At 55.8% G+C, this 24,415-nt stretch overlaps 2 protein-coding genes across 6 annotated transcripts; both read right to left on the bottom strand.

Moving 5' to 3' along the window:
• Positions 1–1,995: 1,995 nt before the first annotated feature.
• Positions 1,996–11,724, bottom strand: ARFGAP2 (ARF GTPase activating protein 2). Of its 2 annotated transcripts, XM_090261773.1 has the most exons (17): positions 11,603–11,724; positions 11,310–11,428; positions 10,664–10,736; positions 10,020–10,151; positions 9,854–9,934; positions 8,941–9,022; positions 8,590–8,646; positions 7,898–7,939; positions 7,478–7,530; positions 6,865–7,001; positions 6,632–6,763; positions 5,305–5,433; positions 5,092–5,226; positions 4,001–4,127; positions 3,750–3,843; positions 3,512–3,630; positions 1,996–3,042 (listed from the first exon to the last, which is right to left on the bottom strand). In XM_090261773.1, exons 1-17 carry the CDS (start codon positions 11,672–11,674, stop codon positions 3,022–3,024), a joined length of 1,605 nt encoding a protein of 534 aa, XP_090117899.1. In that variant the 5' UTR covers positions 11,675–11,724; the 3' UTR covers positions 1,996–3,021. The 2 variants fall into 2 exon arrangements, with proteins under 2 accessions (XP_090117899.1, XP_090117891.1); XM_090261765.1 differs by lacking the exon at positions 7,898–7,939.
• A 586-nt stretch (positions 11,725–12,310) lies between these two features.
• PACSIN3 (protein kinase C and casein kinase substrate in neurons 3) lies at positions 12,311–21,432 on the bottom strand. 4 transcript variants are annotated; one of them, XM_090261748.1, is made up of 11 exons: positions 21,376–21,432; positions 17,147–17,220; positions 16,814–16,903; positions 16,522–16,678; positions 15,329–15,564; positions 15,072–15,227; positions 14,279–14,454; positions 14,032–14,152; positions 13,727–13,863; positions 13,232–13,353; positions 12,311–12,825 (listed from the first exon to the last, which is right to left on the bottom strand). In XM_090261748.1, the coding sequence occupies exons 3-11, from the start codon at positions 16,865–16,867 to the stop codon at positions 12,710–12,712; spliced, it is 1,275 nt and encodes a 424-aa protein (XP_090117874.1). In that variant the 5' UTR covers positions 16,868–16,903; positions 17,147–17,220; positions 21,376–21,432; the 3' UTR covers positions 12,311–12,709. The 4 variants fall into 4 exon arrangements, with proteins under 4 accessions (XP_090117874.1, XP_090117867.1, XP_090117860.1 ...); XM_090261741.1 differs by lacking the exon at positions 21,376–21,432 and adding an exon at positions 21,013–21,185; XM_090261734.1 differs by lacking the exon at positions 21,376–21,432 and adding an exon at positions 20,527–20,633.
• Positions 21,433–24,415: the final 2,983 nt, after the last annotated feature.

The following is a 24,415-nucleotide window of genomic DNA, read 5'->3' as shown; positions in this document are numbered from 1 at the left end:
CTGTTCCCTCTTGGGCCATACTTCTCTGTCTCCTCATCTTGACCCCTGTTTGCCTCTGTGTCTTAGGTAGAACTGTCACACCTGTTACGTTGTAAGGGGCAGAGCCTAGTTAGGTATTTGTCAGTACAGGGCAACCGGTTTCACCATGCTGTGGCGCTGTATGTGGGGGAGGGGTCTGAAAGGGAACAATACTGCTTACTCAGCACTCGCCCCTTTTCCAAGCACTTCTCCCACTTCCATATATGACTAGCGTCTCTTTAGCAGTTGCCCTGGTCATCGTTCCCACAGTGGATGGGTCTGCAGATGTTCTAGGACTGTGGGGGCCCTTCAAACAAGCACTCTACTGAGCGACCAGCAGTTTCTAGCTCCGCCCCAACCGCCACTGGTTTGCAGTCACTGGAACCATGAGCTGTTCGGTGTTCTGGTGCTGGGAGTGCTCCCCCGGTGTTCCTCTTGATTTTAAAAAATGTTTGCGCTTTCCACTGGCCTGCTGCTGCCACTGCTGCCACCGCCACACTACATCCTCTCCACCCCGGCTCCACCCCTCCTACCTGTGTGGATAAGTATTTCTTCTTTATGGACTTCCTTGCATGGACTTCCATGCAGCTCAACTTTCTAGAACTTCTGATTGTCTCTAGTTTTGAGGGAGTTGTATTCTTTCTTAGTTGTGGAGGGAGACGCGGCATGTGTCTACTCCTCCATCTTCGCCAGAGGTCGCCTTCTGGCCAGTTTTGTTCAACATTTGCCAAGCACCTGCTCAGGATCAGGGCTGTGGGATGCAGCTGTGAACACAGGCCTGAGGAGCACAAGCCTCCAGCCAAAACTGAAGGAGGCAAGGACAAGTGGTCTTCAACTTCCTTGAATTGGGCAGGAGCCCTCCAGAAAGTAAAACCCACCAAGGGACCCAAGCAGAGTAGGCCTCCTCCTCTGAGGCAAAGTCACAGGTCACCACCACTGGGCACACATTTTCTTGGGCTTACCCCCGCCCAGACCAGCCCCCTTGGAGTTACAGAGCTGACCCCCACAGCGCAATAGTGCCAGGCTAGGACTCAAGTTCCAGACCTGCTGAAGCCCCAGGGACACGGAGAGCCCTCCAGGCCCACAGACACTGCCACCCACCAGCTGATTAATAGTTGGAAAACCCTGCTGTGCATCAGAATGACCTCGGAAGTTTGTTTACAACGCAAATTACCAAATTCTGGCTTGGGACAGGGCACAGAATCTAGGTTATGAACACTCCAGACCATTCAGAAACTGGAAGTCCCAGATACATGCTTCAGAAATCACTGGCTTAGTACGATTCCCATGGTTCCCTCCACCCACACTTTCTAATCATCCATCTTTCAGATGGATGGTTTACAACTTACCCCAACAACCCCTATGGTGGTACTGTTCCAATAACCCCTATAGGGGAAAAGGGGTGCCAAGCCAGGGGTTTACACACACTTTTTCTTCCTGGATTTAAATGGATTCCTTAAGGTCTGTGTATTTTATTACTAACACCCTGTCCAGCCTACTGTTGGAATGAGGTACAGGGCTGCTGACATTGTTTGCCTGCCTGCAGCCACATGGCTCAGCATATGAGTTAGAGCCAACTAATACCAGCTTTCCTCCGCGTGCAACAGGGTGGTGAGGTCAAGGCAGCACAGGGCCGAGGAGCCAGGGGACTTTGGCTTTCAGAGAAGAGACAAGCTAGAGGCCCTGGAAAAAGCGCCCTCAGCTTTGGCACCAACGCCCTACTCGTACCGGTGGGAGCCCAGACAGTGAGGCAGGGGCCTACCTGGGAGCGGGAAGGCAGGATCCAGAGAAGACACTACTTTATTCAGACCAACAGGGGCCCAGGGCCCCATCGGGGCTTTATTTGACACCACTATGTTTCAATACAAACAGTCCAGAAAGAAAAGTCAAGTCCCTTTGGGGGAGGGGGTGATGGGAAGAGTGGTCTGTGTTGCTTGGGAGCCCAACCCTCAACCCACCACGGGTGGGGTGGGCCCAGTGTGGCAGGGGAAGATGGCACCAAGGATGGCACAGTGCATGGCTCAGTAGCCAGGGGGCGAGGCTTGCAGCTCTGTAGGCACATCAAGCTCTACTGGGGGGAAAGGGGGTGCTGTCTAGGACCCCCTAAGCCCAGAAGCCTGTTTCTGTCCCTCATGTCCTCTGCTTCCTTGGCCATCATTATGCTCACAGTATCCAGAGCAGGACACCACAGTGCAGATGAGACTCACCATGGCCACCAAACAGGGAAAAAGGACAGTCTCAGGAGGGGACAGAGGGTCCTGTGGTCCACTCAGATGGGAAGGACGGATTCTAATGAGACACCCAGGAGGAAAAGTAACCCTCCCAGTGACCACTGTAAAAAGGGGTGGTGAGACAGATCATCACTCGGGCCTCCAGTCTGATCCCAAATGAAACCTTTAGGTACCAGGTAAAGTTCTAGCCCTTAGTAAGGCCCAAACGAAGGTCGTTCCCCTCCCCTGCCCCCTCTTGAGGCCCAGAAGAGGCCACTGGAGCAACAGCAGCAGCAAGTCCAGAGCCTGCCTCCTCTGGGGGCTGGTCTGCAGCAGCACTCTTCCTAGACCTCCCGACTGGTTCCAGAGGATGGGGGCCAAATCCCCAGACAACTGAAAGGATCCTAGAGCTGGCAAAAAAGCCTTAGACTTTTCACTTTCCCTCCTGGGGGAAGGGCTGGACCCAGAATAAGCCATCCTGAGGAGACGCCCGCCCCTCACTCCCAGTGCGGCAGGACAAGTGAGCAGCAGCGTCGGGAGCAAGGCTGGAGGACGATAATCTAGCACATAGGGGACAGGGCATGAGGGAGAATAAAGGGCTCGATCTACAGGCAGAGGTCAAGGGCCAACACCGCCCATCCCCTCACCAGAGATCCTCAAAGGCCACCCCGGTCACACACCACACGTGTCAGTAACAATGCCTCCCCAGCTTCCATAAGGCAAGCAGCCCTGGCCTGGTGATCATGGGTTTCTGCTGCTATCACCACCATATGCATGAACCATGGAGCCTGGATCAGTAGGAACCATAGCGATCCTGGAAATGAGGGAAGAAAGAAAAAAGAAAAAAAACAACTCGGCATCTCTAACATGCAGCAGCTTCCCAACAGGGGCACCCTCCACCAGCACACCAGGCAGGACTGGGATGGGGGCAGGCGGGCACCAATCTCACATGGCAGAGACTGTTATGTTTTATTGTGCCTTGGGAAAGGGGTTGTGGCCAAATCCCAGGGGAGAAGCCCTGCCCAACCTCAGAGAAGCCAGGGAGGGAGAACAGTACAGGTGATAAGACTGGGGGAGAATCGGGGCAGACATGACATCTTCACAGGGAGAAGCCAAGCCTTGGTACTGAGCTCAAAGGAAGGAAGCTGCCCCTCCAGGAAAAGTGCTCTCGGGCTCACGGGGCTGCCCCATCTCAGGGTCTGGTTGTGGAGAGGACGTAGGCCAACCTCCAAGCCCTACTCTTTAGGCCCCTCCCACCCCTGGCCAAGCAACCCCAGCCTCACCTGCAAAGAATTCATCACACCATTGGCCAGCACAGCCATCTTCCCAGCCACAGACTTGACACCCTGCTTAAACTGGGCAATGTCAGCTGTCGGGAGCACATTCCCCAGAGACACACTACCTGTAAAAGCAAAGGGAGGAGTGACCCAGAGGCCTGCAGGACACCCTGCCCGGTCCGCTGGGCCCTCCAGCTCTGCTCGCCAGCCTCACTAGGGGCCCGCCACACTTCTGGCGTCCCACCTGCTCCATGAGCTCCATCCATGTCCCCAAAGAGGTCTGAAGAGCTGATGGCACTGCTGCCTGAGAGCTGCTGTAGCCGAGACCTGGCTTCGTACTGTGGGGAAGGAAAGGCAAGGCCTGGTGACCTCCGGGCCGACGTCCCAAGAACTCACACAGACCAGCCACCCTAGTGCCAAAGCCCGAACACGGGGCAGGGAGGAAGGTCTTGCTCCTGCGCGCTGCCCCCAGCCTCGGGGGACAGCCCTACTTACCTCAGTATCTACCTCCCGCCCAAAGAACATGTCAGATGAGATGGCTTTGGCTCCTGCAAACTTCTGACGTGCTTCGCTGGACTCGAGGCCTGAGCTCCGGCTCTCCACTTCCCTCCGGTTTGTGACTCTGAGGGTGGAAGTGGGACAATATGTCTGACCCTTCCCGTGACTGTCCGGGGTAGTATTACTATCCCACTACTATCAAGAGGCAAATCTGGGGATGCTTACCAAGCCCTGACTGGCTCTGAGACTCAGGGGCCCTCTCCCCTGGATGAGACCCTTCCCTCCTCCACACTGAGGCCAAGGCACAGACAGCTCACGTCAGCTCCCCCAGGCAGCATGGAAAGGTGGTGTGGACGGGCCCAGGCTTCTGTCCCAACCAGTACAGCTTCATCAAGGTCAGGGGCATCGTATGTCAATATAGCTACTCTACTCCTAGTTACCACTGGCCTAACACTGGGGTGACCATATGTCTCGACTTGCCTGGGTTTATGCTTGCTCTCCTGGCATAATTAGTAGTAGTACCCCCTTTTACTCTCAAAAGCATCCCGGTGTGGATAAGAAGGCGTAAGGCCACTCCTACCCAGCACTGATAGGTACAGATGCCGGGTAGGTGTTTTCAAGTTTCATTGCATTTAATCCTTCCAGTGCCCTGTGAAGTCATTACTGATGTCCCCTTTTATAAATGGATGATATGCAGATAATTTATCAATTAAGCATACTGCCCAGATTAAGATGGCATAAGCTTTTTAAAAAATAAATAAGATGGGGGCCAGAGACATAACCCTTGGGAGGTCTGGACTGGAGCATAAAATCAGACCCCTCCTGCCAGAGAAACAGAGCTTAGACAAGACGCTGCGGAGCCTTCTGTGATAGTAAGCACAGAAAACCAAAGCCCGACTCCTGCACTGTCTGATCCGGTAGCCACTAGCTACACATGGCCATTTAAGTTTATTGAAATTAAAAATGTAGATCCTCGGTTGCACTAGCCACATTTTAAGGGCTCAGCAGCCACACACCAGACAGTGCAGACATGGAACTCTCCCATCATAGAAAGTTCTACAGGACAGTGCAGCCCTAGGCCACTCCACCTTTCTGAAACAGGCCGGATGCTCGAGATGGTCACTTCTGGCTCCTTCTCCTCCATCCTGTCCACACCCCAGGTGGCATCTGTATCCCAGCGGGAACCAAAACTCTCCCCCAAGGAAAAGGGGTTGTCCTTGTACCTAGGGAGACAGTGAGTGGCTCAGAGAAGCCTGACAAGGAACACGATGGCCAAGTCTTCGCCCCAACAATAGCCTTACTTTGGGGGTCCAGACGCAAAAGTACCAACATCGTCAAACAAGTCCAGCTGGGAGCGGGAGGGCTTTGCGCTCACAGGGGTCTCTTGCTCGATCACCTGCATCTCAGACAGCACCGAGTGGGAGACGGAGCTGCGGGGGAAGGCAGAGCCAGGTGTGAGAGCTGTGGTGAACACGAGTGTCACCCCCCAAGAGGTGCCCAGCTGCTGGCACGAGCCTGGGTGCTCCTTCCCTGAGCACCGCAGAGCCTTCTCCCGCCGCCTGCACACAGGGCAGGGCCAGACCCAGCAGGAAGTGCTCAGAGCTGAGCTGAGCTGGATAGCACGTTTGCTTTGGTTTCTCAGAATACGTTTTCCCTGACAAACGACCATCTGCCTGGTGTAACTACCGTGTGCGCCAGGTGCCAGCTAACACACGTGCACTGCTCTGAGCCACATCCTTCACCAAGACAGACACAGACATACAAAATGCAAAAGGAGGAAAGTGCCCCAGAACCAAGGAAACAAATCGAATGTCATCAAAAGATGAGTTCTTCCTTATCCCATCTGATCTTTAAGATGACGAAAGTATTTCCAAGTGCAGAGCCTGGCGCTATGTGCAAAGCCCTGGACCTGCGCCTGGTTTCCAGTGAGAAGAGGCACCGAGTGGGCAGGCAGCACCAACTCCTAGAGCCGCACTTCCCTCCTGTGTCATGCTCCATGCAGGCATTTTAGGGATTGATTTCATTAAAATAAATCCATTCAAAAACCACCTACAGTTTTTAGCTGACAGATCCCCAAGGAGTCAAAGTTTTGCAACAGGGCATTAAGTAGGGTGGGCTGGCTTTAAATAATAAAGATTCTCTTGCACTACAAAAAGGGAAAAAAACTACAAATTGTTCATACCCTTTAACTCAGTAATTCCTGTGACCAAAACAGGGAAAGGGTGGAGACCTCAAGTTCTTTTCGGGGTCAAAATTATTTCCCTGATTAGCTGTGTTACACTAGTAGATATTAACTCAGTGTAGAGCAAACAGTCCTTGTTTTAAGGAAACCACAGCAACACAATGTCCTGAAACAGGAAGTATACTGTCCAAGCAAAGGGCATTTGAATGCTGGGGTTATTTCGGGTGTTAGTATCTGGCAGCACTACTGGCACTTACTGGGCAGGGATCAGGGCACATACCTACTATGCCAAACACTGTATTAGGTGCTTTAAGACAATAAGCAGAGCAATTTATTCAGCCTCTAAGGAAGACTAAGCCTAGAACTCCAAACTGCAGGGGAGAACCTGCTGGGGTTCCCAGGAGGACAATGGCATTTCCCTGCCACACCCTGGAGCGGAGCCTCACCTTCGGGACACCAAGCCCATGCCCAGCCTCTCTGCCTGCTCTCGCTTCTTCCCTTCCAGATTCTGTAGCTTCTTCTCCTCCTTTTTACGATCAATCTGGAGTTCCTGGTACGCCAGACGCATGGATGCAACCCTTGGAAGGAACAAACGCATCAGAGGCCAGCACCCATCCTCACCTGTCCTACCTGCCCACCCAGCCCCACTTGAGCCAGGGCCCCTCTGGCAAACACTCACATGGACTCCTCCGCCTGCTTCTTGGCATCAGCTGCCTGCTGCTCACGGAGCTTCTCCGCCACCTGGGCCTGCCGCTCAATCTCGCTGAAGCTCTGGCTGCTCACCTTCTGGGCCCCGAGACCTTTCTTGGCACCCAGCTGGGAGGAGAGTCATGTGATGGGGGCCTTGCCAAGGACCACAAGATCCACAAGGCCCTCCACTCCCTCCCAAGCAGGGGTGCTCTAGCACAGCCAGAGGAACATGGTCCTTCTTAAAGTTCAGGGTAGAAAAAAATAGGCCCCCCATGAGCATGGCTGAGAGGGAGAACAGGGGCTCCACTAGAGCTGGGCATGAGGTGGCTCACAACCCCCAGCAGTGGCCTCAGGGCCTGACAGCAGCCGGCATTTACGGGGCCCAGCACGCCCCAAGCACTCTATGTGCACAATCTCGGATTCCTCCCAGGAGGCCCCTGAAGACAGGCTCCTTGATAGCCCTTGCGTAGGTAAGGTTCTGAGAGGCCGAGTGCCTCTGCCAACACCACACAGCCAGGGAGGGAGTGGTGGGGTCCAGGGGTGAACCCAGGTGGTCGGGCTCAGCTCACAACCACTGAACCACAGTGCCTCCCCCCACCTACCCCTTTCTTAGCTGCTGCTGGCTTCTTCTTGCCAATGAGGGAGGTTTTCATTTCTGCGTGAGAAAGAAGGTGAGGCATGAGTGAAGACAAAGGGAGGTCAGAGGCAGCAACTCAGTTCACACCATGCAGTTTCTGGCAAGAGCTTCTAAAAGAACAGCTTCAGGCAGGGAAAGGCAAAGCTGCCACCACCAGTTCCAACCACCGGGGCTGGGACAGTCCAGGCCAAGGACAAGATCAGGGGAGGTTACTGACTCCCACCAGACAGAGACAAGAACTAGACCGGAAGCAGCAGAGACAGTCAAAGCCCCTGAACCAACATGAAGACTGCTAGGCAGGGAGCAGATGCCAAACATCAGCCTCAGTTCCTAAAGCAGGGAGCTGCTGTGCAAGGGGCCAGCTCCCCAAGTGGCTGTTGGTTACCTCTGGCAGGAAGAGCCCCTTTAGGTGACAGATACATGGACTCTGGAGAGAAACAGACTTGGCTAACAAGGGGCCCATCCAGAGCATCCACATAGCTCCCAAGCCCAGAAGCCTCCACGGAGCCTTGTCTTAGACCAGCTGTGCCAGCCATCCCATGGGGTCAGCGTGACATTCTGCTGGCCTCCTGCCCCAACCCTCAAGGGTCAACAGAACTAACCACGGTCAGCAATTGGACTGTTCACCCTGAACCAGAGGATGCTAAGGAAAGAGTAGAAAGGAGCTAAAAGACCAGGGACTGGCTAAGAAAGAACAATGTCACCTCCAGCCATGAGCAGCTCAGAGCTGTCCCCTCATCCCATGAAATGGACCAGAAGGCCAACCCTCCTCAGACCCCAGGGTTAGGTGTCCGGTCTCATGCTGGCCTCCCCATACTTGGGCCAGACCAGTCCCATACCCAGAGGCAGACCCAGGCCCTACCCACCAGCCCACCAGGTTCACCAGTTCAAAGGTCCTGGCTCTAAAGTCCTTGCAGTCAACACTGCAGCCACGAACTCAAGTCCAGTCCCGCTCCAAAGAGTTAAGATGCTCAGTCTCCTGTGGCCTCAGTCCACATCACTAGGCAGCAGCAGATCTCAGAACCTCGAGGCCCACCCTCTCCCGGTCACCCCACACCTGCCTGCTCTCATACTGACCCAGAGAAGCTTTGGGTGAGGTGCCAAGTAGGTCCGTGTTGGGGCCATACTCTGTCTCTGTGGATGCAATGGTGGGAGACAGGTGTAAGGCTCAGAGCTTGCTGTGACCACCCCTTTAGAAGAGTGACGGGACAAGAGTAGGGGGCACAGGCTTTCCTCAGCCTGAGGATGTCAAAAGATAAAAGGAATGCCCATCACTTCCTCCAAGACATTGAAATGAATCCCTGCCCACCCAGAGATAGAGCAGAGCCCCCCCCCCCCCCACTCCTAGTCCATTGAGCAGGTGTCCCATTCCACCCCCAAGGCTTTGCCAGGTCCAGGGCACTTGCTTGGAATCTGGGCTGAACTCACGTGTCAATCCACTGCTCTCTGCAGACGGGGCTGGCTGCTGGGTCTCTGCTAGGTCGGTGGCTGGTGCATTCCAGGCAGAGGGCTACAAAGCAGACCAGATCACAGAAGCCTCAAAGAGCTACTCCTGCTGGCAAGGGGCAGCAAGAACCTACAAGTACCTGTGGCTACAAGGCCCTACTCCAAGCCCATGGGAAAGGAGACTTCAGGTTAGCAAGCAAAATTATAGCTGCCACTCACTATGGAAAGAAGTAGGGAACTAGCAGCCAGCTCCACCCCTCGGCTATTTACTTAAGAGCAGAGCCTGTTCCCCTAATTTAATAACTAAAAACTACTGAGCACTTACCATATGCCAGGCACAAATCTAAGCTTTTCATATACAAACACATTCATTATCACAACAAACCCTGTGAGGTATACATTTCTACTGTAAAGACTAGGGTTTTGGCAGGTTAAAGGGGTTAGTCACATCTTGGAAATGCCAAGCAGAACTGGGGTTCAAACTGAGAGTCTAAGGTCAGCCCCCACTGCCGGTCGAGGAGAAACCTCTTCACAGGGTGGGTTTCTGGAGAGGATTCCTTTCATTGTCCCCAGCCACAGTGCATCTCTCATAGGGGAAGAATCCAGGAAAAGTTGTTCAAGGCTCCCGACACCTCTTGGGCCTTCAAGAAGCTTCTCCTCCTCCTCCTCCTCTCTAGCAGCGCAGTCTACAGGGGTTTGTTCCTACGGAGCACCACACACGCCTACTCACGGGAGGAGGAAACACCCGGGCCCACCTAGCAGGGAGCCCCAAACGTTCCCTGTCTGAGGCGTCACACAAACGTGAATGAAATCCACGCCCATGATCACAGGAGGCCTGGGCCAATAAACCACCTGTCAGGAAGAGTCATGGGAAACAGTCCTTGTGGGCACTCACTTGAGTGTGTTCTGTGAAGAAATCAGAGTCCTTCTTCTCCGGGGACTGACTGGAAGCGCTACTCGTATTGTCTATCCAAAGCTAAATGGGAGAATACACGCTTGAAACAGGTCTCTGAATACTCCCCGCCACCCCGCCACCCCAGCCCCAGAGACCAAACACTTACATCGGTGCCGTGCCGAGCCAGGGCCGCACTTCCCAACTGCCGGATCTTTTCCCGGTACATCTGGGCAGCTCGGCTATTATATTTGCTGTTGGCATCACTGGCTGTGCATCCATGTTGGCGGAAGAAAGCTGTCTGGAGAGCAGAGAAAGGGCAACGTGCTACAGGTGATTCTCCCCAGAGCAAAAAAAAAGGCACCCTTATAAGAGCCCAGCTATTATTTATACAGGACAATATACTGTTATACCCTAATATACATCGGTCCTTCTTCATAGAAGGACCGGTTCTCAGAAATTCCTGCAGAAAACGCAGCCTCCCATCCTCTGGAGGACGGACTGAAGCCCAATCCTCTCTCAACCCTCCCTGGGGATACAGGCCATACCCACTCTGCCCACCCTTCAGCCACCCAGGCCGAGACCTGGACAACTGTGGAGGCCCTGATTCCCTTGGCCTCTCCCCAAGAACATCTGTCCAGTTTAGTTTTAATCCGAAGGCCGTCTGAGAACAGGGCCCAATTCCCAAGTTCAGAGAACAGTGTCCAGTGTTGCCATAGACCAGAGAAACTGAGAGGGCCTCCTCGGAGGTCACGGCAAAGTCAGAGCCCAGGCGGCAGGTGAGGGCAGGGAGCATGGGAAGAGGAGCTTTACCGCACTGGCGTTCCCGCCGACCTGCATACACCTCAGCTGGAACCAGCTCCAGTTGGAATCCAACTCTGTGGACCTGCGTGCAAGGGCTGCGTGTCACCGCCAGCAGACACCAGGAGATGCGTCCCCGGCAGACCCACACGTGTTGTTTGGCCTCGGGCTGCAACAGGCGTCCCGGACCCATGAATCGGCCGCCACCCCGTTTCCTCCCCTCTAGCCCGTCCGGGACAGCTTTGTTCTCCATTCGGGCAGTCAAAAGGGCGCCAGCTGTTCTCCAGATCCGAAAAGAGGTCTTAATCTCAGGTGCGTGAGCCTGGATTTGGCTCTCTCCTCGAGCACGGCCATGGTGTCACTTCAGACATACTCGACCCATGCACCAGGAACAGGGTCGGTGCACCTAACTGTCCCCAAAACTAATGCTCGGAGAGCCGAGCTGGGCCACCAGGAAAGGAGTTTTGACCCAGACGCGGAGACGGACTGTACGTGGCAAGGGGTCCGTCCACACAGGCGCTTCCCTCCGTCGGGAAGCTACCAGATCCCCCCGCCGGAGGTTTCCGAACACCGAATTCAGAGGGCCAAAGACTCCCCTCTGCTCCGCCGAGCACAAAACCCTGGCCGGGTAGCAACAGCAGTCGCAAGGAGAGCCCACCTGATAAAGCTGAGATGGACACCCAGGGAGCGGTGCACCCCAGAGCAGTCTATGCACACGAACACACCGTACGTGATGCTTGCCCAACTCGGGTTCTTAGCGCCACAGTCGAAGCAGGCCTGGGGTAGGGGGGAGAGGCGAGGAGCGGAATCATCACGGGCCCGAGTCGTGGCCAGGCACTGACACCCCCGGAAAACAGCCCATGTCCGCCCTTCTCCCTCCCTCGGCCCCAGGGAAGCCGGGAGAGTCTCTCTCGGCTGGTGCCAGACCTCGTGCACCTGCCGCTCACGCACCTTGTTGGTCGGAATTGCGCGAAGCCTCTTAAAGAAGGTCTGGATTTCGGTCTTGCTCGGCTCGGACGCCATTTTCTCTCCTTCCCAGACACCAGCGCGACCGACGCGCCCCGTCGCGGGCCAATCCGCGGCCGGGGAGGCGGGGCACGCAGGTCGGTCTCAGCCGCGCCCTTGCCAGCCGAGGGGTGGGGCGACCTGTCCTGAGCTGGACCAATGAGCGGCCGGCGGAGCTGGCGCACAAACGTCACAGCCCCACCTCCGCAAGTTTCCCGAACCCACGCGACGCCGCACCGGGACCCATCGGCAGCTGGGGCGCGCGACGACTCCCAGTCCGGCCAAGCGGCGCAGGAGCACCGCCCCGGGAAGGTGGAGCCGCTTTCCAGAAGGCGTGGGCTGTGAGGCCGGTTCCGGATGGAGGAATAATGATTAACAGTCCTTCCAAGCACTCAGGATCCCACCGGCCTGAACGGGCAGACGGACGGGCTGGGTCCCTGCCCAGCTCAGCTCAGCACCCCGCCTCCAGCTTTGGCCGCCTCACCCCAGGTCAGGGTCCCGAAGTTCCAGAGCAGGTACCACCTGGCAACATTTGCCCAACCCCCGCCCCCATAGCTCATACTGTAAGCCCACGGACCTCCCACCAGTGCCTCTCCCCCGATGCCTTCTGCAGGCAAGGATGAAGTATCAAAAAAGACGCACACAAGGCTGAAATGCTTTTTTTTTCTTTCAAGTTTAATACACTAGAACAAGCCACAAGAGTTGTCGCTAGCCCAGAACTACACTCACCCCAAGCCCACCCCAGGAACTCCAAAACACAGGGACCAGAAAGTGGGTCCATGGGTCCTGGGGAGACCAAAGCACTCCTGGGGAGGCCCAGGTATCCCTGAACCCTTTAGTCACCTCCTGACCTCCCCATCTTGCCCTCAGCCTAGACTCAGTTGGCCCTTCCCTTCCTAGACACAGCCCCTCCCCTCCCTGGCTCCCAGGACGTCCCTCCCTCCTCAAGGGACAGAGGGGCAGCAGGGGCACAGTGATTCAGGGCCCTCGGGTCCCGCAGTCCAGGAGAAGCTGGGCTCTGGCTCAAGGTGGGGAAACCTGGCAGAAGGGCAGTCAGGCCCCCACACACTCCACGTAATTGGCAGGATACAGGCCAATGCGGCCACTCTGCAGCTGGCCCTGGCACCAGCCCTGCTCATCCTCCTCGCTCATCTTCAGCAGCTCCTCCCCTGGGGGAAGGGGGGGGGTCAGTCACTGCCAGTTCCCCTGGCCCAGCCCCGTTCCTACAATTGGGTCAAGGACTTGAAGGGGGTGGGGGGCAGGCAGTAACCCAGAGAACCCAGCTAGGGGAAGAGACATGGCTCAGGCAGAGGGAGGTCAGGCCAGCAAGCCACCCCACCCCAGACCCTGAATGCAGCAATCAGGCCCCAGATGGTGGTTTTGAGAGGTAGGTGAAGGCTCAGAGCAGACACTCTTGACTCCTGCAGGCTGGACCCAGAACAATCTTAAGAGTCAGAGGACTGGCCCTTGAGAAGTAAGTGTCTGGCTTCCCTTTTCCACACCCCTGTTCAGGATAGTACATGGGGGAGAGGAAGCTGAAGCCTGGAAAGGTACAGGAAAGGGGTCCCAGGGTACCTGCTCGGAAGCTCAGCTCATCAGCCTCCTGGCCAGCGTAGTCATAGAGTGCCCGCACCCGCACCCCAGTGGCAGCTTTCCGGGGACTCTCCTCATCTGACCACTCCTCCTCCTGCCCACTGCTAGAGAGGGGAGACAGAAGGGGGACAGGCTCAGGCTGCAAGGAACACCTTGATCCCCACGGCCAAGGGCTCACCCACTAGAGGACCCCTGGGATAGGCAGATGGGGAAGAACTGAAAGCGTCTCATCTGACCTCTGGCACATCCCTGTGAGCTCAGGTGCTCTTCCTGCCCTGCTGCTGATGTGAGCAGTAGATGAGCGGGAACGTGGGAAACACCTGGCAAATCTAAACCACCCTGAAAACTGGCATTACGGCCACTAAGGTGGTCCTAAGGTCTCTAGCACATTTTCAACCCACTTCAGGTGTGAAGAGAATGAAGGAAAGGAGAGCAGGGCAGGGGCCAGAGCTGCACAGCCAGGTTCCTGGCTCTCACCCTGGGGACCCCGGGGACTGAGGTGGGGGCACAGCGCCATCTCTTGTAGGCACGATGCTGGTCAGAGTAACCTCATCAGGGGTCCGGCCACCTTTCTCCTTCCGGCTGATTGTCCTCTGTGTGTCCAGGGACCACTCCTGTGGGGACAGTGCTTGGGGTCAGGCTGGGCTACAGGCTGTGGTGGCAGCCAGGGGCATCCAAACCACCTTCACCTACTTCATCCCAAGTCCTAGCCTCCTTCCTGAAGTCCACGCTGAGCCCAGTGGGACCCCACCCCACCTCCCAACCCCACCCAGAACCTGTACCTCAAACTGTGGCCAGTTCATGGCCATGCCTGGCCCATGGGTGCTGCGCCACCAGCGCAGATCCTCTTCATCACTGGCTGCCTCAATACCCTGATGCACGTCTCTGTGGAGCTCATGGAACCTGTGGCCCAAGGCACAACCCTCAAACTAGGAAGCCCTGGGCCTCCTTCAGCCCAGCCAGAGCCCAGGGGAGATGGAAGAGACCCAGCATCACTCCAGACCTCCACATCCACCCTGCTGGCCATACCTCTCGCTGCTGGAGAGGTCGAGGTGCTGGTGTAAGGTGAGCAGCATATCCTTGAAGAAAAGAAGCCGCTGGCGCTCAGCGGCCTGGCAGGACTCAAAGGCCTGCTCCATGTCCTCCATGTAGCGTGGGGTATAGCGGTGCAGCTCTGCTAGCGTCTGCTCATACTGGGTTTTCATCTGGGTGGGAGAGGAGGCGACCCGGTCAGCACAAGACTTTCTTCCACTCAGGACTCCGTTAGTATTTACTGAGTATCTGCCATGGGCTGGACCCTGGGCTAGGCAGTCACAAGACCCAGTTCGTACCCCTAGGACTCCAGCATCCTAACAACAGAGGGGACATTTGGGCACAGCAGCTTTTAAGAGTCTGGTGAGTGAAGGCTAAAAGCGAGAGTAAAATGAGATGGAGAGCGAGGTGAGGTCCATGGTGGGGAGCGTGGGAGAAATCAGAAAAGGCTTCATGGAGGAGGTGGAAACTGAGCAGCACCTCAGAGAACGGGAGGGTCTGGATATGCAGAGCTGGAGGAGACGGCACTCTGGCAGAGGAAGCAACGTAAGAAGTTGTCCCAGGTGGGAAAGGAAGGGGGTTTGGAAGGTCTCAATCACTAAAAGCTTCCCAATGCCTGCCCTTGCTCTGTTTCTTTCTCTGGGTAGAGCATCATCTTTTCTTAGGTTCCTCCTTTAAATGGTAATCTGGAGAGACGGTGGCAGGTGAGGATGAGACCAGGAAGGGTGTGGGGACTGGGAAAGGCACTGAGGAAGCCCTGAGCCGGGCCGGCCGCCCCTGTGGCCGGTACCTTCTCAGCCTCCCTGGCGCAGCGGTCCACCCGCTCCTGCAGCTTACGCAGCTGCTCCTGGGAGACCGCGCTGTCAGCCTTCGCGTGGCTCTCCCGAGTCTGAGCTGTCTTCTCCTCTTTTCGGGCTCCATGGTAGCTCTTCTTGGAAGCCTCCACCTAGCACACACCAGGAAAACTCCGGACACTGCACGCCATGCCCTGGCCTGCGGACTTAGGAAGGGGCATGCCTCTGATGTGCATCCCCACCCCAGGCTCACCTCCTTCAGCCTCTTTAGCCAGGGCTTCTGGGCCTTGCGGAAGCTGTCCTCGGCAGCCCGGCTCTCTCGGAAGCCCCCCAGCACTGGCCGGTGGTAGGCCCCCCGCTGCCAAGCACGCACCCGTTCACTGTCCTGCCCATGAAGCTTCTCCCGCATCTCCAGATGCAGCGCGCTCAGCCGCTCGGCCGCTGTGAAGAAGGCGTGCCAGGCCTTCTCCAGTGTGCCATACTGGGGGCCTGCAGGGAGGGATGAGACTTGGACCAGGCCAGGGATGCCACCAGAAACAAGCCCACCCCCCTCACCGGGTGCTGTTCCGGGGCCAGGCGTGAGGCAGGAAGGCAAGGGTGAACCACGATGTCAGCAGCTGCTTCCTGAACACCTGCTCTGTGCCTTGACTTACCAGATCTCACTGAATCCTTGCCTCATCCACCACCATAAAGATGGTGTTGTGATCAACATTTAACAAGAGAAAAAACAGCAGCCCAGAAAAGTGAAGCATCACAGCTACAAGGGAACTGACATTCAAACCCAGGTCTGCAGCATAAACCACTATATTCTGTTGCCTCAGAAGGAGAAACCGGTGTCTGTCCCCAAGAAAGGCAGCTTGCTAAGGTGGAAAGATCCCAAATCAGGAGGCCTGGCTCAAGCTTAAGTTCTTCCTAGCTGTGTGTGGATTCAGGCAAGTCACTTAGCTTCTCTGAACTTCTGGACTGTCCTCTAGAAAATGTGTAGATCAGAACTATGTCCATCATAGGGTTGTTAGAAATATCAAGTGAACTCACGATTGTACTTTGCAAACTCTTAACAGCACTACCGTGAAAATTACTGGGAGGATCTTCCCTTTAAAGGGAAGGCAGACGTGGAAGCCTCAACCTTTCCACAAGAAGTGCAAAAAAGATGCCCCTGCCTTCGCTGGTGTGTCTCAGTGATTAAGTGCTGATCTGTGAACCGAAAGGTCACCGGTTCAATTCCCAGTCGGGGCACATGCCTGGGTTATAGGCCAGTCCTGAGTTCAGGGGTGTGTGAGAGGCAACTGACCAAATGTATCTTTCATGCTTCCATGTTTCTCTCCCTTCCTCCCTTCCCCTTTCTTTAAAAAATAAATAAAATCTTTAAAAGAAAAAAAGCTGCCCTGCCTGATCACCCTACATTGGGGGCCCTCCACTGCCTGCTAGGCCCAAATGCTGGCTCACCTTTCTCCACGGTGCCCCTCCACTTCCGGGCCCAGTCGGCCAGCTGCTGGGCATAGGCCTTCTCGATGCGAGCACGCTCCTGGAAGCAGCTGATCAGGTCCCCACACAGCCGATGCCCGTCTTCTACCCGCTGCACCGTCCGCCGGTAGTTGCCAGCCTGGGGCGTACACGGAAAGGGCAGTGTGGCCAGGAAGAAGCCCCTTCAAGGGCTGGGGCTGACAGCTAGACAACTCTCCTGGACAGGTGGCTGGGCCCAGAGAGGGGTGGGCATTTCAGTGACCCTGATCCTCACCTCCCAGAAACTGCCCTCTAGGGCCTCCCCTCCAGCATCTTCCTCTGGAGCCATGGTGTCCCTGCAGCACGGAATGGTGGCGGATTGGGGCTGTGGAGTGCAGAGATAACGTAAGCAGAGAAGCTGGAATAGGCTTTTGGGGATAGGAAAAGGCCCTGGGCTTCACTCCCACTGCCATCCCCACCATCCAGGAGCTGCAGGAGTTAGGACTTCGCAGGCAGGGGTCTGGAAGTCCCCAGGAGGCTAGGACTGGGATAAGAGGCAAGGATGGCAGTTTCAAAGCTCCTTCTCTTGCCCTGGGCCTGCCCTTCCTCCGCACCTCACCCCATGTACCTGGAGCCTAGAGATCACTTCGGGGACGTAGCTGTCCAATTCTCAAAAGCTGCCACTGCGACTCTGCCTTGAAGCTAATGAGAGCAAAGCAGGGGGTGAGGGCGGAGACCTAGAGCGTCCAGGGCGGTGCCCGGCTCCCCCAATATAGCAACTGCTGTCAGAAGCACCAGATTCCAGCCAGGAGAATGCCAGGCAGGTCACACGATCCAGCGGGGGATTAGATGGCAGGCGGGGGTGGGCGTGGGCAGAGGGCCCCAGTCCTCCGACTGCAGATGAGAGAAGAAGATGCCTTCCCAAGCTGGGGCCCTGCTGCCTTGCTTTGAACAAGGTGACCCTTTTCCAGACCAGGCCAGGTCAAAGGGTACCCAGCCACACCCCAGTACCCAAGTAGCTCCCTGTGCTGGGAAGGACTAGGAGCCAAGAAACCCGAGTCCTGTCCTGGCCAAGAAGCTTGAACAAGTGCATTTTACACTCCCCTCCTAAAGGAGCCTCGGCCCCCTCCTAAGATAGAAATTACGCCTCCTGGTCTGCCTCTGCACCAGGGACGGTGGAACACTCAAACCAAGCAATGAACAAACGGCAACGTGAGGGGCCTGACACTCATCCTGTTCCACAGCATCCTAGTCCCAGGGGGCTCAGTGAGGAATGAGCGACTCAGCCCCGCCCTCGGAAAGCACGGAGTCCAGGGCAGCGTGAGGACGCCAGACAAGTGGCTGGCCAGTTATAAGAGTATTCTCCAGAGAGCAAGGCGGTTTCCAAACACACAGCCACCACCCCAGGGGCCGGAGGACACAGTGGCCCATGGTCACTCCCTTCCTGCCTCTGGGCAGGGTCTCAGCTGTCCAAGGCACTGACTCAGGCCCCTAGAAGGAAAACACTCCCACCACTGAGCTAACCCAGAGGACACCACCAGGCCCCATGAGGACAGAGTGGGCCTGCTGACCCCAAAGCAGGGTTTCATCACTGTGCTCCCCTCCACACTGACGAACCCCCACCCATTCTTCCAAACTCTAATTGAGGCATCTTCTCCACAGTCACACACAGCCCCATTCACCAGCCCCACGCCCACAGCTACTGTGACCCCTTGGTCAGGGTATAAATCCCACTGGGTTGTGACTGACAGGACAGGATCTCTCTGCATCATTGACAGAGACTTCCTGGGGGTCCAATTTCAGTTCCTCCAGACACTGGAGTTAGTAGTTGAATTTAAAAAACATGCCATCCCCCTGAAGGCCAGGGAACCTGCTGGCTACAGCAGCTGTGGGAAAAGTCAGCCTGAGTGGGCTTCCACCCCTAGGCCCACGGGAGAGCCCAGGCCTGCGAGGGAGGTGCCCGGGCACAGGGCAGAGCAGCTGGCCCCACCAGGTCCTCTGCACTTCACCTTGCTTCCTCTTGAGGATGTCCCATTTGCCCAGAAAGGCCTTGCCAACCAGATGGAGAGAACCAAGCTGCAGCTGTAAATCACGAGCCTTCGGTGCTGCCCCCTCAGGCTTCTAGGGGCCTGGGCCCTCTGCCTGCTCCAGCCTCCATGGTCCCAGCTCCCGGGAGAGCTGCCCCCCACCCATTCCCTCTCTCTGGCCCCAGAACAGAGCAAGCTGTGTGTGCAGGGCTGGCACTGCTCCCTCTGGCCTCCCAGAGCAAACACAAGCCCAAGCCCCAGGCACAGCCAGGCCCCACAGCCCTGGCTTGATCTAGCTGTAGGGGTGGGCCAGCACCCGTACCTGCTGACCTCAGCAGAGAGGCAGATGGGACCCCAGAACACACTCAGCCACAGGCAAGAGCTCAGAAAGCAGATATGAAAGCTTCCCTGCCCAGGGAGTCAGCACCTACCGGGCCCAGAGAAGTCTGCTGGGGTTTGGCAGGGTCTCCTCATAGCTGCCTGGGCCAAGGTAGGGAATCCCGGGGTTCAGGGAAGAACCCACTCTCCCTACCTGAGGCAGGTAGGTGACCCCTGCCCAGACCAGCCCCCACCCCTCCCAGAAGCTGGGGGCAAGCCCTCGGCGGGAGCACTGCCATCGCGCCCTGCCTATCCATCCTGTCTTGAGTCACAGGCTGCGCCCAAGGGCCTCTTCTTCCAGCCCCTCCCGGTAGGCCGGCAGCCCTAGGATTTGAAGGCACAGGAGGGGGCGGTAGACCGGTCCAGAGACACCTAGACTAGAGCGGCTGTAACCAGTGGCCCGGGAGGGTGGGGGAGGGGTGATGCGGGGCGGGCGGGGGGGGGGGGGGGCAGGGCCAGGGAGGGGCATAACAAAGGGGCACTTTTGGAAACCTGACCTGCCGGCCGAGGTGCCTGCTCCCTGATGACGCATTCCAAACCCCGGGCTTCCACACCAAACCTCGGAGTCCAGGGGCTGCCCGGCTCTAGTCTCAACACTTTGGACGGCGCCCTTCCACCGGCCCCTGTTGCCCGCAGGGCACTGCACAACTCGGAGCCCACGGAGCCCATGCGGAGTTGCCTGGCCAGGCCTAGAAATGGAGGTTCTAGGATCTCTTGGCCAAACTTGTTGAACTCGGTCTCGGCGGGGGTGGGGCTGGCCGATCGCCGCCGAGGGGAGGGGGGTCCCGCCGTGGGCTCCAGATAGTGGACGGGGCAGCAGCCCCACGAATTGGAGCTCTTTGCCGAGGGAAAAAGGTCACCGGGGAGCGAAGGCCCTTTCTGGGGCCCCAGGGCGATCTGGGGCCCTTAAGAAGCCCTGCGAGATGGTGTGGCCCTCCAGTCCCGAAGCCCCCTCCCCTCGGCCTGCCTCGGAAAAATGCAGGGTGCGCGACGCCGCAGATGAGGCACCCCCCCCGCCCCCCGGTTTTCGGCGGCGGCTCTTTCCGTTCTCGCACAGAGTAGGGTGGCTGGGGCTCCCGGGGCAGGAGTTGATCCCATTGCAAACTTCAGGAGTGGGACAGTGTAGTGGGCGGGCTCGAGCCGGCGCTCCCGCCGCCGCCTCCCCGCGGCCCCCGTCCGGCAGCACTCACCGCGGCCTCCCTGCGCGCTTCAGTGAGTTGGGGTCCGGCCACAGTCCGGCCCAAGTCCCGGCGCTCCCGGGTCCGGGCCGCCGCCTCCCGGAGCGCACCGGACCCTCCCCCGGGAAGCCCAGCCCCAGGCCCCGCCCTCTCCGCCACCGCGGCCCCAACTCCACAGTCCACCGGCGGGCGCAGGAGCTGCAGGCATCGCGGCGAACAGCGGGACGCGGGCCGTGGGTCGCGGCTACGGCCTGAGAAGCGCCGCGGCCGACTCTCCAGGGTGGCGCCGAGCCGCTGCAGGGAGTCCGATTTCAGCTTTGCCCCTCCCCTGCTTTTGCAGAGTCTGAGAGACCTGTGGAAGCGGGAAGGGATCGGGCCCGCATGGACACCCTCTGGAGGGAGGCCTGGGGGCTACACTGCCTTACATTTTTTGCAGATCACAGATTTCTTAGAAGTTAGCTCCGGCGTGGCTCACAACCATCCCTTTGTAAGCATTAGGATCGCCATTGTACAGATACAGAAACTGAGGGTCGGATACCTTCAGCGGCTCGCGCAAAAACTACAGTGGGGCAGGGCCAGGACTCCAAAGCTGTGCCCTTTCAAAGAACAGCCCTGCCTGCCAATCCGAGGCGTATTCTGAGTCCTGGGACAGACACGCGGTGGGGGTGGGGCAAAAAAGCATGAGCTCCTCCCCCGCCGCGTTCTTATTCCCAGATTTTATGCCACTATTCACTCTTAAATCCCTTCGCCCCTCCAGCGCCTTTGGTGGATTTGTCCAGATCGCCACGATGCCACCCCACCCTAAATAAATCCCTTCTTCCTCACCCCTTACCCCCACCCCGGCATTTTTTGGAGCCTGCCGTCTGTTATTTATATCCACTGGAGCGGTCCAAGAATGTTCCGAAGCTGACCTAATCGCCACCTGCTTGGCCTCCCCTCCTCTCCCACTCGTTCCTGGGTCGGTGATCCGGTGGCCGTGCCCTCCGCCTGGCAAGGGAGACCCAGCTCAGGCAGGCGGAGTCGGGCGTCCTGGGCGCTCCGAGGATCCAGACGACGCAAATTCGCTCGTGGCTGGAGAGTCCCAGACGCGCTCAGAGGAGTGCGCCCCCAGGGGGCCGGCGCGGCGCTCTGGGAAGCCCAGGGTCACGCTGTTCTCTCCGCAGCACGTACTCTTCCTACCGACTCAGTACAACCGCCTGCACCCCACCCCCACCCCGCCACACACACAGTCCCAGAGGAATCTGAGTACGTATACGCGGATTTTTAAACGGTACCTTTAAAACTAGCCAAATTATGTTTCTACGGGAGAAATCACTGACGTGTTCTTTATGCAGATAGATCCGCTCGCTCATAAAATGGAAAACGCCTAAGAGAATGAATGGGTGGTAACTTCAGGTGGTAGTTTTAGCCACTGAGGGCGGACTTGCTTCGCATTCCCGGTGGGAGGGTGAAACTGCCTCCCAAGATGCCTGTGAGGCACGCAAGACGCGCCTCCTTTGGCCTGAGGCCCCCAGCCGCTTGGCAAATGGTACCTGAGTAGTGTAGTTGGTCCTTGCTTTGTGCTTCTGAAACCAGTTTCAACACCCACTCTCTCGGGGCATGGACAAGTCCCTTTTCCCCATATCTCTGTTTCTACCTCTATAAAACACTACAGGTGACCTGGCTGACCTCCCAAATGGGCCACGTGCCCCCGCTAATTAATGATTGTAAAACAACTGCAAATGAGAGGAGCTGGGGTAGTGTCTAATGACAGCCATAGTGTTTTGTATTATTTAAAATCTGTTAACATCCCACCTAGTGCCTGGGGGCCTCTAGGCACCTAGACAGAAAGTGTGAAAACACAAGAATGAAAGTCATTATAGGAGCCACTTATTAAAACCCCATTAAAAATAAAGGCTGCAAGCCAGGATCTGGGGAAGTGAGGTCACAGAGAGACTCAGAAAACAGAGCTGTTCATCAGACCTCAAGGAGTGGGTGCCAGGTATGAAACATCTGGCTTCCCTTGGGTCTAATCTGGAAGCAGAAAGCAGAAATGTTGCAGCTGATCTTAATTGCTCCTAAGGTACCATAGAGAGAAAAAATAAACCCAAACCCAGAGCATACCGAGCTACTTCAAAGGGGGAAAAAGGAGACAGAGCTGCCCTTGGAAAGCCAGGGGGCTCCTGCTAGTACCAGCCCCCAGGCCTCAGATTTCTATGCTCTACTGACACAGCCCCTACATACTCACACTGCTCTACCCGTGTGAATGGGGTACCCAGCTTGAACAGAGTTCAAGATGAGATGCCCAAGGTCAGAGGGGTGGATAGACAGAAACCTAGAGAGGTGGTTTGGCTCAGGACACCAGGTGGCAGATTGGTCCAAAGCCCAAGCTCACAACATTCACGGATTCACTCACCTTGTGCATCCGGAATGTTCTAACCACTGTGCCTTCACTTGTTTGTTTATTCATTCATTCATCCAATCAAGAAAACATTTGAGTTTTTGCTCTCTGCTAAGCTCAATGCTTGGGTGTTGGGAATACAAAGATAAGTAAGGCAGAGCCCTAAGTGTACAACAATGATGCAATGTGGACATGAAGTACTATGGAAAAGGTGACAGGAGAGACTGCCTTTCACAAGGTGATGACACTTGATTGGTCTTGATGAGCAGCAATTAGTCATGTGGAAAGGCATTCTAGGCGGAAGTCCCAGGGTGTGCCAAGCCCCAGAGGTGTCAGCATATGACCCAGCAATTCCACTTTATGGTATCTACCCTAGACAAACATGGGTACAAGGGCATAAAAACATACAAAGATGTTTGCATATAGTATTGTTTGCAATAAGAAAAAACTGAAAACAAAAGACCCTAGGAGGGTAATGGTTAAGTGACCCGAAGTTCATTCATGCTTTGGATTATTCTGCAGTACCTAGGACACAAGGTAGCTAGAGATGTGTTCTTATGTGAAGATCTCTACGACACCGTTGAATGAAAAAAGCGACATGCACCACACACAAGATATTCAGAGAGAATAGATACCAAACTTATTTTGGTGATTATCTCTAGGGACCAGGTCTAGAATTGGTAAAGGACATTTTTGTAATGTTAGAAATTAACAATGTACTTATGTGTAAGTTGCATAATTAAAGAGTCTTTTTAGGAGATGGTGAGTGGGTCTTATTACCTAAAACAGTGCTGACCAAATTGAATTTTCGGCAGTGATGGAAATATTTTATATCAGTCCAATACTGTAGCACCAGCCACATATGGCTGTTGAACACTTGAAATGTAATTAGTGTGATCAAGGAACTGAATTTTAAATTTAAAAAATTAACAGCCACAAAAGGCTAATAGCAACTGAATTGAACAGTTCCGGTCTAGACTGTCTAGAATATTGAGTTCAGGATGGGGTGGAGGCAGGTAGAAGACAAGGCTGGAAAGATAGGGTGGGATTGAATGGTAAAGAGTTGCAAGGTGGGCTATGGAATTTAGACTTGATCCTACAGGTAGTGGGTAGGGTGGATGTGAGTGATTAGATCAGACTTATCCCTTTAAAAGGTCACGCTGGAGGCCCTGAGGAGGGGAGATTCGAGCAGAAGGCTGAAGACTGCTGTGTTTAACTCTGTGGCCTCTGGACATTGCCCCAGTGTTCCCAACTGGCAGCTGATTCAACAGCTATGTTTGTAAGATCACAGGCAACCCCAGAGTTATTAAGAAGGGCTAACCTCAGTGCGGGAGGCTATCTCTGTGTCGAAAGCAGGAAGAACAGCAGACGGATAGCATTAGAAAAAAAATGCATAGCAGGTTTCAGAGTGGGGCCCTTAGTGAAAGCTTCTCCGGGGTTAGGAATTTGCCCACTGGAAGGTACCTCGGAAATGCTTCTGCATAGTTCAGGGGTCCAGGAGGGCTCTGCTCAGGAAGCCTGCCCTGGACCACTTGGGCCCTTCCTTGCAGGTGAGAGAAGAGTTCTAGTGGAGAATCTACTTCTTTAGCTGACTTTCAGGAAATACCTACTATGCCAGACACCAAGCTGGGTGCCTGGTCCACAATGCAAGCAAAGCAGACATGATCCCTGACTTCACGGAGTTTCCCACTAAAATCAAATTAAGGCCCAAACATATCATTACCAATTGCGATAAGTGTTTTAAGGGAAACAAAAATTTAAAAGGATGTGATACTATGAGAGAGTAATAGGAGAAGCACCATTTCAGTGGCGAGGATCACAGAAGACCTCTCTAGGAAGTTTAAGCTTCTCTACCCAAAAAGGCCCCCCAAATCCAAAAGACAAGTGAAGTTATGTAGGCGCAGACGGAACCTAAGAGAGAGCATTTAGGTGGA

Source organism: Furipterus horrens, unplaced genomic scaffold (assembly GCF_987537825.1).
Source record: "Furipterus horrens unplaced genomic scaffold, mFurHor1.1.pri manual_scaffold_2, whole genome shotgun sequence".
NCBI lineage: Eukaryota > Metazoa > Chordata > Mammalia > Chiroptera > Furipteridae > Furipterus > Furipterus horrens.
Note: the sequence above shows the minus strand (reverse complement) of the source record. Positions and strands in the feature narration are given on the sequence as shown.

What these genes read in the sequence shown, in the direction of transcription:
- ARFGAP2 (XM_090261773.1), bottom strand. Translation starts at nt 11,674, where the DNA reads ATGGCGTCCGAGCCGAGCAAGACCGAAATCCAGACCTTCTTTAAGAGG. An exon ending in TCGGCGGGAACGCCAGTGCG is followed by an intron (nt 10,152 to 10,663) that starts GTAAAGCTCCTC and finishes TCTGCTCTCCAG; the next exon opens with ACAGCTTTCTTCCGCCAACA. An exon ending in ATCCGGCCTGTTTCAGAAAG is followed by an intron (nt 4,128 to 5,091) that starts GTGGAGTGGCCT and finishes TTCCACCCTCAG; the next exon opens with AGTCACAAACCGGAGGGAAG.
- PACSIN3 (XM_090261748.1), bottom strand. Translation starts at nt 16,867, where the DNA reads ATGGCTCCAGAGGAAGATGCTGGAGGGGAGGCCCTAGAGGGCAGTTTC. An exon ending in GACCTCTCCAGCAGCGAGAG is followed by an intron (nt 14,153 to 14,278) that starts GTATGGCCAGCA and finishes CTTGGGCCACAG; the next exon opens with GTTCCATGAGCTCCACAGAG. An exon ending in CAGTCCCCGGGGTCCCCAGG is followed by an intron (nt 13,354 to 13,726) that starts GTGAGAGCCAGG and finishes TCCCCTCTCTAG; the next exon opens with CAGTGGGCAGGAGGAGGAGT.